At 42.9% G+C, this 18,407-nt stretch overlaps 1 protein-coding gene across 5 annotated transcripts in view; it reads left to right on the top strand.

The window, feature by feature from the left end:
• The window catches only part of Ehf (ETS homologous factor), a 41,256-nt gene extending 32,961 nt beyond the window's left edge, over positions 1-8,295 (top strand). For 4 of the 5 annotated variants that reach the window (XM_047518117.1, XM_047518119.1, XM_047518114.1 and 1 more), the window contains 3 exons: positions 2,260-2,322; positions 3,569-3,764; positions 3,865-8,295. In XM_047518117.1, the coding sequence (XP_047374073.1) occupies positions 2,260-2,322; positions 3,569-3,764; positions 3,865-3,964 (359 nt within the window). In that variant the 3' untranslated portion in view covers positions 3,965-8,295. The remainder of the gene's footprint in view (positions 1-2,259; positions 2,323-3,568; positions 3,765-3,864) is intronic. The other variant, XM_047518116.1, reaches the window with a different exon arrangement.
• Positions 8,296-18,407: the final 10,112 nt, after the last annotated feature.

Here is an 18,407-nt window from a genome sequence, read left to right as displayed (position 1 = left end):
GTCTACAGAACAACGTGGCCCTGTCAGAGTGATGTATCACTTGGAAACCAGGGTGGGTGCCAGACCTGTTGCAATGTTGTCACATCCTGATGAGATGTTGCAACCTGGCCCTACAGCCTGCAGGGAGGGTCAGCGAAGTCGCCTGCATTTCCTGAGAATTGGTCCTTCTAGATTTCAGAGAAAACCACGTCAGGTGCAGACCCTCCTGGAGACGATGCCAGGAGAGAGGTTCTTAAGCACAGCGAGGTTTTCTTCTCGTCAGTTCTTATTCAGGCTTTGTTCTCCATCCTGCCCTGGCTTTTGGAGAAATTGCTGGGAGTTCTGGGTCCTCGCAAATGGGGTGATTGGATCAATGAACGGGCCCAAGTGCATTGGGAAACATGGAATCACTAGATTGGAATTATATTTTCAACTAATAAAGGCATTATAAAAGTGAACCTGACTCTTGGCAGGAAAGACTTGATGAAATCTGTTATGTGCCAAAGCAGGTCACTGTCTGTGGAAATGGCACAGAATAGTGCTCATGAGTAAAACCTCTGGATTCAAACTGCTGTGTTCACATCCTGGCTCCAGGTTCAGGCTGTGTGACTGCACACACGTCATTTGACCTCTCTGTTTCTCAGATCCTCCACAGCTGCACATTGTGGGCTAGAACAGTGCCTCACAGGGTACTCATAATTGAGCTCAGAGTTACTGTAAGACTCGCCTAAGGTGATTCATATAAAGTGCTTAGCAACGTGACCGTGACTGGTACCTAGAAGTACCCCCGAAATAGTATCAATTGTCTTTTAACCATTTCAGTTAGGAGCTAGTCAGTGGTTCATAAACTTCTTTTTTGACTACTGGACCACTCCTGACAAAGGAATGAATGCTATGGACTCTCTTCCTCTGCATGAGGTTTTAGTCCGGAATGACCTCAAAGGCCGCATGTCAGTCAGAGAACCTAGGTTAGGGATCCCGGGTGAAATGTGCACGGAAGAGAGAAGTTTTACTGGCCCCGTTTCTTAAAAGGATTGACTTGTGTTTAGGTCGCTTTGCTTGTCTGTCTGTCTCTCTGTGTCTGTCTCTCTCTTTCTCATACAGACACACAGACACACAGCTCGAGAATTTGGTTCTCTTTTTCTTTTTAATTGACATAATGGTTGAACAGCCTTCGGGGGTACAGTATGCTAATTTGGTTCATGTATACAAGGTATAATATCAAATCGGGAGAAGCAGCATTTCCTTCTCCTTAAATGTCTATCATTTCATGGTGTTTGGAAATGTCACACCTTTCTCTTCTAGTTCCTTATGAAATATGTGGTCTGTTGTCATGAACGATGCTCAGCGCACTGCGTTCTGGAGTGTGGAACTGCCCCTCAGTCCTGACTGCATCTCACTCCCTGCCTGTCCTCCTTCTCCCCCCAACTCACGTCCTAGACGCTGGTGATCAATATTCTACCCTCTACTGCGTACTTCTACATATGATTGAGAATGTGTAGTATTTATTGTTTTATTTATTTTTTAAAGAATTTTCACTTCACTGATCCGCCTCTGTCTTCTCCTCTTTGGTGACAATTGACGAATTGCCATAATGAGTCATTTGTTAAACTAACCTGTGTTTTCATAGTCCACGGTGGCCCTCTGTACTGAGTTCAGGCCACTCAATGGCCCCTTTGTCAGGGTGATTAAAATGTAACTTTGCATGCCAAAAAAAATGGCACTCCTCTGGCTTAAAAGTCATCTTTCTTTGTTATGAGCATTTACATTTTTGTATTATGTGAAAAAAAAAACCTTTCTAGTGATCTAAATCTATTTTCTCTCAGAACAAAGTTCTTAAAAAGTTCTACAAGGCACTAATGATTGGAAACTCAGCTCCTATGGCTCTCCGACTTGCTTCCTTCTTTGTGTGTGCTGAGCACACATCAGTCTCAGGGTCTTTGCACTTACTGTCCTCATCCATGGAAGGCTCCTCTACAAGCTCTGTGCGTGGCCATCTCCCTCACATCCCTCAGGTTCCTTTGCCACAGAGGTCTTCTGTGTTCTCCTTGTATAAGTGCAAATTATCCCCACCTCCATGCTTCTAGCCCCATTTCTTACCCTGCCTTGTTTTTCTCCATAGTATTTATCATCTGTTTGTTTCACCAGCTACCATATAGCCAAATGGTGCAAGGCATGCGGTAGGTGCTCAATAAATACTGGTTAAATAAGTACAGGCATAAATGAAAAGGATGATCATCGGAAACAGGTAAACTAAAAAGGTCTCATTTTTCTCCTCAGCAGAGTCACCTGACATGAAGAAGGAGCCAGAGCACCCTGCAAAGTCCCACACCAAAAAACACAGTGAGTGGCGGGTTCCTGGCCCTTCCCTTCCTGTTGTTTAACTGGAAGCCACTGGTTTTTAGCAAATACTGCCTCTGCTGGCTGTCTCCATTTCTTTACCTCCAACGGGACTGGGAGAGAAAACAGAGGCATCGCTTGCTGGCTAGGTATCCCCTGTGCAGTGCTCCTCCAAGTGGGGTCTGCCGGCTGTTTCCAGTTTTCCAGTTTATTCTAAAACTGGTGCAGTCATTGAATAAGAATTTCTTGCAGGCAAGTGGTTAGCCATGTCCCTCTATCCCAGGAAAGATGAGCAAGACGGGGAGGGACGGCTGAGAGGGAGCCTCCTTCTTGGCTGACGTTATTGTTCTAAGAGGTGGCTGATTATTCAGAAGACTGAACACTGCTCTTTGGGATTGGATTTCCCATCAAAAATCTTATGAACAATGAGCTAACAGAGGCACAGAATTGAGGGGGGCTTCGGGAGAAACGGACATGGTATAATCTAGAAATTACAGGGAATCGCCATCTCTCTACTCTCTGCTATTCCGGGTCATCCCATAAAAATGAATTTACACGGCCCCTCAAATGGTATGTGAGCGGGGAGGTAAAAATGAATGGCGTGTGAGAGTGGAGGCATCACAAAACCAGAGGGAGTAGAACTAAATTTGGTTGCTAATCTCATTTCAGTAGCTGCTCCATTTTTCAAAGAGTCCCCCCCAACTCCCATGTATATATATTGTTATGGATATTTAATCTTGTATTTCGTGAAAAATACCTAACATATTCCCCGGTCCCAATATATTCTAAGAGTTAACATTCTGGAGCCTTCTCTGATTTGCATTTGGCTGAAGCACAGTTGCTGGGTTGGAGCCATTAAATTGGGTGAGGTACTAGATACGAGAGGTTGGAGTTGCTCTCTGGGGAAGAAGTGACGAGTTGAAATGAAGACCAAGTCATCTGTGAGTGACTTGGAAGAAACTCCCCTGGCCAAGGAGACCTAAGTCCTGTTTCTTAGCCTTGGCTTTGCCCATAGTTGAATGTGTGACTTTGGTCAAGTCATTTCAATTTTCTGTGCCTCAGTTTCCCAATTTGTAAATAAAAAAGTGCTCATTGCTCATTTTTTTTTTTTACATCCAGTATTTGGTGGTGGTGGAGCATCCTCCCTGGGAGCACTGCTTGAAGGAAGCAGTGAGGCTCAGTGCTCCTCCTGCTCACCCTGTGCTGTGACACAGGCCACTCCTAAGCCCCCTTCTCTGCTCCTCAACAGACCCAAGAGGAACTCACTTGTGGGAGTTCATTCGCGACATCCTCCTGAACCCAGACAAGAACCCGGGGCTGATTAAGTGGGAAGACCGGTCCGAGGGCATCTTCAGGTTCTTGAAATCAGAGGCGGTGGCTCAGCTATGGGGAAAAAAGAAGAACAACAGCAGCATGACCTACGAGAAGCTCAGCCGGGCCATGAGGTGAGAGTTTCAGGTGTCCCCGCTGATGAGGCCACACGACCAGTTCCCTCCCCAGCAGCCTTAGTCTGAATGGCCACCTCATGGGATGTCTTGGTTACAGATATTACTACAAGCGAGAAATTCTGGAGCGCGTGGATGGACGAAGGCTGGTATATAAATTTGGGAAGAATGCTCGTGGATGGAGAGAAAATGAAAACTGATTGTCGACTCTGAAGCACCAACCGAAACATACACGTAATGAGTCATAGCCCACGAAGAACTCCTGGACGTAAATATTTCAAAGACTTATTTTTCTCTGATATTTATGTACCACGAGGGGGAAAAAATATCTACTTCTACCGGGAAGAAGGAACACTACAGTTGATAAAAGATTATTTTGTTACTTTGAAGTATGTTCTATATGGGGAACAAACGTACACAGTGTTCTGTGAAATACGATGCTGTATGTGGTTGTGATTTCTTTTTGCCACTATTGTGAAGTTCTTTCCTACCACAAGAATAACAAGGTTTGTAGCCTTGCGCTTCTTGCCAAAGGAAAGAAAGAAAAATTGGAGGGCATTAAATATTTGTCATGTGCAAAATGATTTAGGAAAAGGTGAGGAGTCCTCTGCACATCAGTGACCCCAGGACCTTGCCAAGGGAGGCGGATGTGGCTGTTAGGATGAAGTCCAGGGTCTCAGAGAGACAGGATACAACAGAAGGATGCCGGGAAGTTTAACCTGTTAGGGGCCAGCGAGTGGAGAATGGGGACTCCCCAAATCTAGGGTGGGCTGCAATCACTTAGGATCACCTGACTTGGAATGTCTCTGGGCGAGAAGAATAATGGTGAAGGGTTTTATACTCATTCAGGAATGATTTACCCGTTCCCCCTTTCCCTTGGATGGTTGGTGAGGAAATGTCAATTGCTACATCTGCTCACTTCTAGTTACTTAAGAGAGAGGTGAGTCTTGGTTATTTTTATTCTAGCTGATTAAAAATAGAAAAATAGGAAAAAGAAGGTATTGGTATGGACAAGACTGAGGTGTTCGCTCTTGGATCTCTGTGGTTCAAGGTTTCTCATTTGGCACAGCTGACGTTTTAGGCTGGATCATTCTTTGTGAGGAGGACTCTCCTGTGCATTGCAAGATGTAGAGCAAATTCCATCAGCTCTGCCCTATAGATACCAAAAGCAGTCCCCAGTTGTGACAACCAAAAATGTCCCCAGACATCACCAGATGTCCCCTGGGGGGAACACAATGACCCCTGATTGAGAACCACTGATTTAGCCAATTGAGATGAAGATAGCGATTTATTCTTAGAACAAAAAGATTTGTTAAGGTCTTTTAGTTCCTAAAGTGAAAGCAAGACTCTCAAGTCAACTTATTTTTATGTTTATGTGAGGGATAGGGGGTTGAAATATCTAGAGAAATTGCTCTTCAGAACCCCAGAAGAGTCAAAGTCAGACCAATTAAATGTAGTCATGCAGAAAGAGCTAAGTAGTAGACACATGCACTGAAATTTTAAAGCAGATTGAAAATTATATTGCAGAAGAAAATGCTGAGAAAAAAAAATGTGTGTGTGTGTGTGTGTGTGTGTGTGTGTGTGTGAGAGAGAGAGAGAGAGAGAGAGAGAGAGAGAGAGAGAGAGAGAGAGGTGGTGGGGGAGGGATAAAGATCTCTTCTCCAGGGAACGTGCTCTTTGCAGATGTCTCTCTTCCTTACTTTGGATCATCTCTTTCCTGTCTCCTCTGAACTCATCCCAAAGTGAAAGGGTTGTTGCATAGATTTGCATTCAGAGGAATGTTTTAAAAGAAAAAGAGAGGAAGGATGGAAGAGATAAACATGAAATGCCGCTCAGGAGCAAGGAGTTGGAAGCTTCTTCAATCATGGGATTGTTCTGGAATACTTGAAGATAGATTTGGGTCACGCAAGCTGGGAGGAACATGAGTCTGTAGGTACATCGACGATGCGTTGGAACCAAATCCTTTTGGCAATTTTTCTTGTTGACTCCCGCACGCCCTTGTCTTTCTCCTCTGTTCTCCTCTGTCTTGAGCAATGAGACAGGAATGAAGACGTGTATCTGTAGGCGTGACCTTCAAAACGAATAGAGCCCCTACCCTTGTGTCCTGCCCAGGGACAGTCCTGCTTCAGTTCACACTGAAGTCTGCTAAGTGCTTGTAATGTATTCAAAAATCTGTAAGTAAGAAGAATTAATATCCTAATTATAAAGAGGACCATTAAGCATGGTGACCTTGGAATACCCATGAGCGACCTTCTGAAGGGACTACCAAGTTCCTTTCATTTTTGCCTGACTTGGTCACCTATACAAAGGTTTTACTTGGTGTTACAAGTGAAAGTTACCGAGGGGGTTGAGAAAAATAACAACAGAGCGGCAAAGATCTTGACTATGCAACCCAGATATTACTGCATAAAAGACACACCTTGTTTTCCAAGGTTGAAGAACTACAGGGCCTTCCCCACATTTGACTATAAATTGCAAAGAATGAATTAGACATCCGGGTATTCGAAGTGGTGTAATACATGAATACTTGTGTGTCTGTGCATGTCTGGATTGTGTGAAATTATTAGGGGTATCTGCCAATTCTCTCTGCTGTTCCTTTCCTGGCTTTGCCTATTCATCATCTACGATGGCTAGATCCTTCTCTGAGTTCATCCTTCCTCAAATCTGTTAAGTTCCTTACATTTCTCCCATTGGGCTTTGATTCTTTGTGTGACTTTTCCATTGAAGAGCAATCTTTGTTGGGGAGTAGGTGAATCTGGGGAGTAGCAACTGCAGCAGTTCTTCAGATAAATAGCAGATTGTGTTATTTGTCGAAAGTGACAGTTTCTTGGCACCTGGTGCCTGTTTAAATAGGCTGGAGTATTAAGTTCTCGGCATATCACTATTGTCTTGGCTTGACTTTGCTGCCTTTTCTATGTGCTGTTCGTGACTTGGAGAACTCAAGGTAATCGAGTCCTGCCAACTTGGGGTGTGCACAGAGTATTTCCCACTGCAGTGTTGAAAGAGACAGCCAAGTCCTGTAGACAAGCTGCCCTTTCTTAGGGGCCATGCAGCTTCTCAATGGAGAAGCTCATCCGTGATGGGTGTCCACCTGGTCACTAAACATGGTCTCTTGGAACCCTCCTTAAGCTAAGGGCTCCAGCTCTCTCAGTAGGTTTTAAGTCAGGCAATGTACTGCTAAGACTTCACAAGACTTAGATCATCTGAGGCTCCTGTGTGACTTGATAAAACTTGAGTAAGGCCCATGGCTCTCAGGGACATATCCCACAGTATCTTGAAAGTGCCACCTGAGCAGGACAGATCCAGGTTATGAGTTTCCCTTTGGTTCTTGTCTGGCTAGACTGTAAGCTCTTTGAGGGCAGGGTCAAAGTCTCATCACTACTGTTTTCCTGGTACCTGGCATGAAACAGGTAGACAATAAACACTTGTTGGATGAACATCTTCTGGAAGATTCCTTGGATTGGGAGGTCCTATCAATAATGGGGACATGAATAATTTCTTCACTGGACTAAGAACATGGCAGCCAAATCTTCGAGGACATATCCGTTGTGAACATTTTACTGTGAGGCTCCTTACTTTGCTTTCCCACCTGGGCTAAAATGAAACCCAAGCAAGACTTTGGTTCAACAGGTCAACGTATGTTGGCTGAGAATACTGTTGCCTTACTTGGAACTGTGAGACTTCTCTGGCACAAGATGCCAGTAAATGAACGCTTAACCTATTTTAACCAATGAAGATTATGAATGTGTTTATATGATGTAAGTTGCTATTTAAGCATAAAACAGTTTTCAGTTTTAGTATTTTGGGGTTGGTTTTTATTTTATTTTATTATTTTTTTTCTTTTTGAAAAATACCAAGGGATCTTTTGATAAGGTTAGGAATGCATATTAGATATTAGTTTTGCAAGTGTGTTGTTTTTCAGTTACATAAAATGTAAGAAAAGGTAAACACAATAAGAGGGAAAAGCAATTATATCATTCTTCATATAGTTAAAAACAAGCCTACTGTGTGCATAGTGTGGAACCATATGTGTGAGGAGCTTGTCTGATCACATAGGCTATGATATTCCCTGACATGCAACTGTTGGAGGAATATTCACTGTATGAGTGAAACAACTTCATGGCGATCACAGCATCAGAGCTGAATTATCCTCAGCCTGGGGTCTCAGGATTCAGTTTCTGGGATAAGAGATAAAGACTTTGAAGAAAAAAAAATCCGTTGACACTATGTCTTAAAAACCTTTGAAATGTGCAGGCCTTCACACGTTTAGCTAAATTGGGATTAATCTTTCTGTAGCTATCTGCATAATTCATGCTTTTCTTGCCATCTGCCTCCCTGGTTGACTTTTTGTGGGGAACAACCCTACTGCCACTATTGTTTTAAAAATCAGAACTCTTTCCCTTTAAACTACATGGAATTCAAACTGAGTGTTTCTGTTTTATGAGAGAATTATATTTTTCAACTTATGGCTTTTTGTTTGTTTGTTTGTTTGATGGGTCCCAGAAAACACTAATAAAAACCACAGAGACCAGCCTGTGAACATGTGCTTCATTCTTCAACCACCCATCCTGAACTGAGTTTAGAGGAAACAGACCAGACTGCAGTAGCTGAACGTACATGGCTTATTCACGTACTCAATAAGCACTTATTAAAGCCTCTCCTATGTGCCAGACACCATTCCAGGTACTGAGTGATGGCAGAAAAGGACAGACAAAAATACTTGGCTTTCATGCAGTTTGCTTTATGGGGTAGAAACAGAAAAGAAAAAAATGCTAAGAAATTGCACATCAGATGTAGAGTAAAGAAATGTAAAGCAAGGAAGAACAGAGTGCTGGAGCATGTTGGGGTATTGTGGTTTAGGTGTGATGAAGAAGGAAACATTTCAGTAAAGGACTGAAGGAGGTATGGAGGAGCGATCCATACAGATGGGGGACCAGCAAGTGCAAAGGTCCTGGGGTAGATGGGTGCCTGTCACATCCAAGGAACAGCAAGGAAGTCTGTGAACCTGAGCAGATTAGGGATAGTAGGAAATGATGAGACATTGCTGGTCCAGACCACATGGAGCTTGGAGGTCCTTATGAAGGTGCTAGTTCTTCCTTTGTACTAGATGGGAGGTCTTAAAGGAATGACACACTCAACTTCTGGTTCAAAAAGTATCCCTCCAACTGTAGTGTTGAGAAAGGACTTTAGGAAAGCGCACAATGCCGGGTGGACGTTTTCCGTAAAGAATGAGCAAGGAGAGGTTGAGAAGGTCACTTTCCTGTCCAGGTTTCCAATACAATACTTAAATATGTTCCTAGACAGCAAGTGAGTTCTGCCTGTTCATAACCCATTTCTCCCTGGGCCAAGCAAGTCTGTCATTTAGTCATTTAACTTCATAAATAAAAATCATAACAGCTAACCCTTTAGGGAAAATTCACTTTGTCTCAAGCACTGCTATATATACTTTCTACACAGTTTTGAATTTGATCCTCATAGAAACCTGTGATACACAGATAGTCACTCATTTTCAAAGGATGGAAATGAAGTTCAGAAAGGTTAAGTGACGTCCCCAAAGTCACACAACTAGTCATAAGTGGTGGGCCTGGCCTTGTATACACCCCTGAAGTGCACACGCAGGCACACACGTTTCTGTGGTTCAATATGTTGGAGAAACACTAAGCTGACCAGTGTTTTCTGGAGCTAAGACTGTAGGGCTTCTCAGAGTCTTCACTATGATGACATACACTGTGAATCTACTCGGGAAGGAAAACGTGTGCTGACTTCCCAAGCCTCATTGATGGTGGGCTTCCCATCAAAGAAGACTAGCTTAGAACACACTGGGAGAAATAGCAGCCTTTAGCGATGACTCCTCACCCAGGTGAGGCAGTATTTTCATGTCTGGGCCACATACTTATTTGCTGATGCTGATGCTATTCCTGCCTGTCAAAATTGGCCAACTTTAGATATATGCCCTTTTTTTTCCTTCCGTGGAGAGAAATCCTCTCATGGACCCACCTGGGCATTATTGATTTATGTTGCTGCATGTCTCTGTGATAACAAGATCTTGCCAAGTCACAGGAAACAATAAACCCTCCTGAATTTTAATTCTCTGGAACTATCCAAAACGGTCGATCACATGTGACTAAGCTTAAAATAGTTAAAATTATGTAAATTAAATATTCCTTTATTACATGAGCCACTTTTCATGTGCTGAATACTTATCGCTCGTGGTTATTGGATTGGATGGGCAGATGGAGAACCCCTCTGCCAATGGAGAAAATTCTATTGGTCCACACTGCTCTGGGGGTGGGGGCGGGGGCAGGAGAGGGGTGAGGAAACTAACCACCTGTGAAACAAGATCTAGGGAGCCTTAGAAACCAAAGGTGCTATGGATCGTAGAGAACAAAAAAGGATCTGAAGCAAATATCCTTGTGTTTGCTGGACTCATGTCAGTATTTTCCAGCAGAGACACATTTGATGCTGTCAGTGGAGGCTTAGAGTGGGAGGGCTTGGTTATTCCTACCTCCAAACCCCACATACACGCACAGCTGTTAATGGACATCCTAAAGATGGGACTTTCAGGGTGGGGATGTTGGTGTTGAGGAGGGATCATTGTAATAGGAAGAAAATGAAAGTCCCCCAAATAAGAATGGCTGCCACTGTCCACCATCTGCTCTAGTTGGACTTCTACCATTTTCATTCCTTCTTGTCAATAAAGACTTTTTGTAGGGTCCCTTTAGGCTTTCTCTTTCCTTTTAGGTCAGTTCTCCTCCATTAGCTAGCACAGTCTGCCTCTGTTCACAACACTGTGACCTCCCTATGGGAGGTCATAGTCAAACTCATTCCTGCCCCAGGGACTGTGCTTCAGCATCTTTCTCCTCCTACAATGCATCTTTTGATCTTTTGATCTTCAGGTGGTTGGCTCCTTCTAGGGCTCCGTTCGAAAAGTCACCTCTCCTAATCACAGGAGCTTCAGCTGCCCATCTACTCCCAAATCACTTTCTACGACATTATCTACTTTTTATCGTCTCAGAAACTCCAGCTTCTGAAATGGTATTTTTAGTTTATTAATTCACTTTTATTGTGCTTATTTTTCCTGCCAGGACATAAGCTCTTGGGGAGTGGGGACCTGATCTTACATGTTCACTGACACAGTTTCAGAACCAGGATGTGCCAGATGTATGCACCTGACTGTCAATATTTGTTGAATAAATAAAGGACCTTCTTATTTTCCAACTCCAAGTCCTTTCTTTGGACTTCATGAGTTTTGACCCTGGTGATTCCCTTTCCCTGTTCTTTTGGAAAAGATCTTCCTTGTTTTCTGCCACGGTAAAATTCTTGCTCTTCTCCTTTCCAGAGTACTCATTCTTCAGTTCTTATTCTTCGCATCTCTTGAAACTTATGTGTTCTGTGAGAGCCAATCCTCAGCTCTCTTCTCTCTTCTCATGCTCTCTCTCATAGCTTAGCCTCTTGAAAGCTCAGCCCTGGAGGCTTCAAAATGGTCTGAATGGTATTTCTTTCTGGTCCTGGCTTCAGTTCTAAGAGACTGAAGATTATGGAAATATCACTGTAATTTTTCCATTCCTTAGTTTCTTCTTCCCTGAATGGAGACACACCTTTACTTCCCAGTGTTGGTGTGGGAACCAAGAGAACAGATGCTAACATCTGATCATTTTACAAATGATGGAGGGTTATTCATACAGCTATTGGGCTGAGTGTTTGGCTTTCATATTTTATTTTAATCCTTATTCTAATCCCTTGATAAAAGTGTCACTGTAATTTCCATTTTATAGATGAGGAAACTGAGGCTTAGAGAGGTAAAGATCTTGCCTGAGTTCCTCCTGGCAGAGTTAATATTTGAACCTCTTCCCTGGTCGACAGCAGAGCTGAAGTCTTAATCATGATGCTTTATTGCCTCTCTTTGAAAGTATTGTGAAAATAATTACACATTGAATAAAGTAAAGGACTTATTTCAGAATGTATGACCCACAGAGAGATACTTTACTTTGAGTGTCCAGCCTGGGCATGCAATGATATTTAGCCAACTTGGTGTCTTCGAGTCATTTACCCTGCGTTAAAGTCATACATGATCATTCTAGCTAGAGACTAAGATTCAAAGAAAAGTCAGTGTCTCATTTGCCTTAAAATCATGACCCCAAAGATGCTTAGAGCTGAACAACCAACTGGCACAAATTCCTTCCTAAGAGTCAGGCTGGAGGTCACTGAGCCTCTTAGCCAGGAAGGGAAGCCAGTTTCCCTGTTCACAAAATTTTGTTTCCATTCAAATGTGAACCTTTGTGGCTATGTCCTGTCCTCCTACCCACGTCCCCATAATCACAGGGTTATTCCATCCCAACGTGGAGATGACCACAAGGAAGCTCCTCTTTCTTCCTGGCCTCCATGGTGATTCTACGAAACCCTTTTCTGCTGATTCTCTTTATCCAGTCAATATCACCTCTGCTCTGGGTCACAGGCAATCAGGGAGGCTGCCTGTCCCAGATGTCAGTGGAAAAGCAGATGTAAAACCAGAGGGACCAAGTTGCAGCTGCTAAGAAATGTGGAGTTCTGAGGAAGAAACCCTACAGAGTGTGGACTCTGGCAAGAGATCCCATTAATCATCAGCTCTTTGTCCATCTGCCTCCTCTGCTTCCTTGAGTGTGTGTGTGTGTGTGTGTGTGTGTGTGTGTGCGTGCACATGAGAGATAGAGAGAGAGAGAGAGAGAGAGAGAGAGAGAGAGAGAGAGAGAGAGAAAGAGAGAGAGAGAGAGATTACCCTGCTCTCTCATTCTCTGTCTCTTTCAGAATCCCTATTTCTCTTTCCCATCCCTTTCCCTCCTCTTGCTCACCAATCCCTTTCAGATTCCTCTCTCCAAACCTGTCTTTCCAGGTTCTGAAAGAGAGAGCCAACGAAAGGACAGTCCAGGTCCATGACCAGGAATGGTGCCACCTCTCTGAAAGTCTTAGTGGTGACAATAACAAACGGTATTTACCTAAGCGTTATTAACACATCTACTGTTCTGTCCTCTACTGTTTAGTCATGTCACTCAGCACTAATGGACTTTCCCAATGGCAAACAGAAAGAGAAGGAGGAAAACAAACACTGCATTCACACAAGACAGAGGCGGTGATCCCTGCCGAAGTGATGGAAACAGAAGCCATTTCTTAAGTTGACCGGAGGACACGTCTCACCTGCCTGGGGATGCGCAGGACTCGGGCCTGTCTTGGAGTCTCCAGTGAGGCTCCTTCTTGGGGAAAGCAAGAAGGACATGGTTTCATGGTGTGAGGAAAAAAGTGCTTCACTTATTCAACAACTTTCAGCTACATACTGATGACAGTCACTACACAGACCAAGGGCCAGGGAACCCCGTGAAAATGGAAGAGAAATCAGTAGGGTAGAGGAAGGGAACTTGGGGAAGGAGGAGAGAAGGGAAAAGGGAGGAACAGTGGAGTGAATCTGTCCAAACTATCCCAAGGACATGTATGAATATATGACAGCGGACTTCACCTTTATGAGTAGCCATAATATTATTAAAAATATATAAATATTATTAAAAATATATAAATAAATAGAAGACAGACCAGTAGAGCAGAGGAAAGGGAACAGGGAGAGGGAGGATGGGGCGGGGAAGGAACTGAACTGGACCAAATTATATCCCATGCTTATAGACTTATGTCAAAACGAACCCCAATATGACATATAATTATAATGCACTAATAAAAATATTTTAAAAAATGTAACTGGCCCAAGTTTACCCAGTAGCTCAGTGTCAGAGCCCATCTGACTTCCTGGTCTACCCCACCATACTGTCTCTGTTGGCGATCATTATTTCCTTAGGAAGAAGTTATCTTTTCATCACCAGGCCTGGAAAACAGGTTAACAGAGTAAAAGGCACTGGTCTTTGAGTTCTCATACCTTTGCTTGGAAGCAGGGTGGCCTTAGGCAAGCCACCAGACCCTTCTAAACCTCAACATCCTAATAAGAGCAAGCAGAGAGTTCTAAGTTGGAGCTTATACTTTGTCAGGGAGATAAACAACTAACAGATGTTACACTGCAGTGTGATCAAGAATGGGGGACTGCAGCCAGACAGGACATTAGTCCTGGGTTCCAGTCAGGGTTCAACCACTAACTAGTCATAGGCCATTGGGCAAGGTTCTCAAACTCTCTTACCTCGGTTTCTTCATCTGCAAAGCAACAGGTTGGACTAGATGATCTTTGAGGTCATTCCAAATAGAAGTTCCAGGAATTTATGAAAATAAGTTTGACTCTAGTCCAACATTCATTTGAATTTTTTTGATTCAGCCGAACTGTTTAGAAATGGCTTCCCTCATCTCCCTGGGATGGATTAGGGTACTGAGTTGTCTCTGGTGGAGTCGTAGATGGTGGAGATGAGAGGGGAGTGGAAATGAAATCAGCAGAGCCTGGAACCCTGGATATACACAGCCGGTTCCAGGAGAAGCTGCTCTTGGATCTGAAGATTGCATCTCCAACAGGTAAAGCTGCTCCCCAGGGTCATGGTTCACAGGTAACACTGATGGCTGATATTTGTTTAGTATTTACTCTGTGTCAGACAGAGTACTGCACATTTCCTGTCTGATTTCATGTAACCCCACGAGGAAGATGCTGTCATTATGACTATCTTTCCATCAGGATGGGGATACTGGGGTTCATAATGATTATACAATCTTCCCAAATGGCAGAATTAGGTAATGAGCCCAGCTCCCACTCACGGCTATTCCTTTAACCTGAGTGCTAACAGAAGCACCACCTGTGGTCTGCAGGGACAAGTGACGTCCCTTCTGTCTTTGAGTCTACTTTCTTAGAAACAGGAAATAGTGCCTTGCCTCAAACAAAAATAAACATGTTCCTATGACGTTGAGTATAATTTGAAATTCAAAACTCATGACGGGGGCTGGGGTTGCGGCTCAGTGGTAGAGCACTTGCCTGGCGTGTGTGAGGCACCCGGATTTGATCCTCAGCACCACATAAAAATAAATGAATAAAATAAAAGGTATTGTGTCCATCCACAACATCAAAGAATAAAAAAAGAATGCTTCTTGAGTCCAATGGTGATGGGACTGAGATTCCCAGGCGCTCCTGAAGAAGGAACCCGCGACCCATGAGGCCCAGAGGAAGCCTCGGTGTCAGAGGGCGTGTGCAAGAGAAGCAGAGTAAGGGCACAGGATTCCAGAGAGAGCAAAGGTCATTTCCGGTCCTGACAAGGGCTTCCCCAAAGTAAGGGATTTAACTGTCATTGGAGAAGAGGAAGTATTTTTACTTGTGTTCTTATAACTTTAAAAAGTAGTGATGTCTAATCATTATTTGGAAAAAAAATTAAGAAATAATAGAAAGACAAAGAAAGTTAAAAAAATATATGCCCCAAGCCCCATCACTCAAAATAATCTTTACACATATTTAGTGACACCTTTCTAGAACAATGAAAGGAGAGATGGATTGGGAGCTGGTGACTGGGGGCAGAGGGAGACAGAGCAAAAACAAGACCTCACCATCAAACTGTGTCTGAATCATACCAATGTTATTACCTATGAAATAAAGAGAATAATATACAGGTATGTAGACAGAAATAGTTGTACAAAAATACAACCTTTAGTCAAAATTTAAAAACAATTCAACTTGACAAACTCAATTTGAAGAAAAATAAATGGAGGAAATCATTGAATTCGATTAAATGTTTCTTTTTTCTAAAGCATATTAGTTTAAAGAAGACATCTTTAAGTTAATTAAAATGAATATTGACATTGGAGTAAATACTTTTTAAAGACTCTTTTCCAGTCAGGTGCCGGGGTGCATGCCTCTTAATCCCAGCAGCTCAGGAGGCTGAGGCAGGAGGATCATGAGTTCAAAGCCAGCCTCAGCAAAAGTGAGGCCTTAAGCAAGTTAGTGAGACTCTGCCTCTAAATAAAAAACAAAGTAGGGCTGGGGATGTGGCTCAGTGGTCAAGTGACTCTGAGTTCAATCCCCAGTACCAAAAACAAAGCAATAACAACAACAACAACAAAAACACATTTCCATCTAGGCTTGATTGACTCATTGCTGCAAAAGATGGTGAAATTAACTCCAGTTGTTATTTCCATTTCTCTTTTACTAACAATTAGGATTTGAATCCTTTTACTTTTATGTTGCTGAAGTTTGAAGATTTTTCTTTTTTACAGAATCAAGCCCCAAATCTCGAAGTAGTTTAGTCTTTGGTGTGAGTTTGACTGTGTTAATGTTTAGCCCTGGTCCTTTTGTTCTTTGTCCATTCTTCTAGATTCACTTCTTACTTGGCTGGGTTCCATAATGTATTGAATTCCTATGGATTCCAGTCTTGTCTTCTTTCTAATAATCTCAGTTTCCATCAGGAATTCACACAGCTCTGAGGAAACTAGCTTTTCCTTCAACCCCAGCCATGGAACATTCTATATCTTTGGTGAAGTGTATTTATTTGTAGGACCCAGGATGGTGCAATCAGAATGAACCTCAGCACTCCTGGGTAGGAATGCTCAGACACAGAACTCTCTTCCTCAAATTGTGTGGTACGAGGATGTGCGATCCCGAGTTGCAGTGGTACGGCAACTATTTTTTTTTCTAATTCCATAAGGGAAGTTAGCCTGAGGATAACACGCAGAGGGGGTGACAGAGCAAACCAACACACGGAAGTGGTGTGTTGACAAAAGTCAACACACAGAGGGGGTGACAGAGCAAATCAAATTTCAGAGTACTGTTGCTGCATCCCTGATGATATCCTGAACACCTGGACCAGGATGGAACTGGACTTGAAGCCCTCTCTGCTTCTGGGCTTTTCAGTTCTAGAAGCCAACACATCCTTACTGTAGAAAGTACAAGTTCTGTTGATTGAAAAATAAAGAGCACTAGTTAATGCATTTGTGCAGGTACCTAATAACAGGGGGTTCCAGAAAGCATATTCTTGCAGAGAAAATGTCTTAAAACTTCAGAGGTCAAAGAACTGAGGGCACGTGACCTCAGTCTTCGGGAATTTAACATTTTCTCATGTTATGTGGGGCCTTATTCTTGTTAAGTGGGAATAGGACATTGTGGTGCCAGCTCACCTATGATAGTTTAAGTCATTTCCCTACCAAATGATTTTACCAGGGGCTGGGAAAATTCAAGGGAGCCTAGAGGAACCCTGATGAGAGTCGGGAGATGAGGAAAGAGCTTGTCCTGGCAAAGAGATGGAGCCTATTTTATTCTCTAGTGGAATGTTTTAAGGCATTGGGTATCATGCTGTCCTGGGACAAATAGAGACAGAATTCTGAGTAAAGGAAACCTGAAATTGTACTAATGAAGGTGACTGCTATGTATCTGAATTCTGATCACAGTTTTCTGTCTATGGGATAAGGTCCTCTTCTGCAATCTCCTGAAAGGGTCAGGAACCACCGATGTCTGATGTAGAAGCCATGGGCCAGGGCAAGACTTGAGTGACCTTGAAAGGATCCCTAAGGACTTCAAGCTCCGCCACACAGGGGAACTTTACAGTAGTCTTTTGGGTGTGTGACTGAGGGAATTTCATCAATAGCCTCTGACTCTCTGACAGGCAGTATATTTAATTATTTGGCTTCAGGACCAGATTGCATGAGTTTGAATCTTGGCTCAATCATAATGCCCAAATCACATCTAACCTGTGCGATAACCATGTGGTGTTGGGGCTTGCAATTTACAAATTTATTTAATTTACAAATAAAGGAGGTTCAGAATAGTTGTGATCTTATCAAATTTATACTGTCACTTAATATCAGGAATATCAGGATAGGATTTAAACCAGATAGACCTACTTTACCCCTGAGCTACCTCTTATCATTTCTGTTAGGAACTATTTCCCATAAGCTCACAGTTGCAGGGTGAACACCTGGATGGTTTTTAATTTTCTTTTTTGGTTGTTGTTGTTTGTTTTCTGATTTTTCCAGAGCAAGAAAGTTTGGGTCATTTCTCAAGCCAGAAGAAGTAGAGGAAACCATTATGAGACTCCCTATTTTCTGCCTCTCCCATATCTGTTCTATCTATTGTTGCCAACATAACCCACATAGTATGCAGCTCTGACCTGTAAGGTCTTCAAAATATTCCAGTTATCTAAAGGTCAAACTCTTGACTGTATTTACCATTCTTCCACTTCATAAAAATAAAATAAAGTTGTGGTCCCTTAAAACCAAAACACTTCGAATTTTAAAGAGCACTAGAATTCCACTGTAGGGGAACCCAACTACCATGCAGTACCTTCTAGCAAAACAACAAGAAAAGTTTGAAAGTATTGGGAGATGCTAAGGCAACCAGGACTGGACGGGTCAAAATCCCAAGGAAAAGGGAATTATGCAGAAAGGTGAACTGTCATTTTAAAAACCTCAGGGCATTTTTCCATTTTGAATTTTCGAGTAAAGGGCCCAGGCAGGAGATGGCTACTAAAAGGTTGAGAAACTTGTGGATATTTGGATAGACTGAAGAGACAAAATAAGATATTTGAAGGGTTGGCGGGAAGAGAGGGCTAGATAAGGGATCCCAATAGCACATCAGATTCCCCCCCCCCTTTTTTTTTTCCTTTTTTTGGTGCTGGGGATTGAACTCAGGGCCTTGGGTTTGTGAGGCAAGCACTCTACCAACTGAGCTATCTCCCCAGCCCAGGAGTCCCACCCTTAATATTTGACAAATTC

This window comes from Sciurus carolinensis, chromosome 11 (genome assembly GCF_902686445.1).
Source record: "Sciurus carolinensis chromosome 11, mSciCar1.2, whole genome shotgun sequence".
NCBI lineage: Eukaryota > Metazoa > Chordata > Mammalia > Rodentia > Sciuridae > Sciurus > Sciurus carolinensis.
Note: the sequence above shows the minus strand (reverse complement) of the source record. Positions and strands in the feature narration are given on the sequence as shown.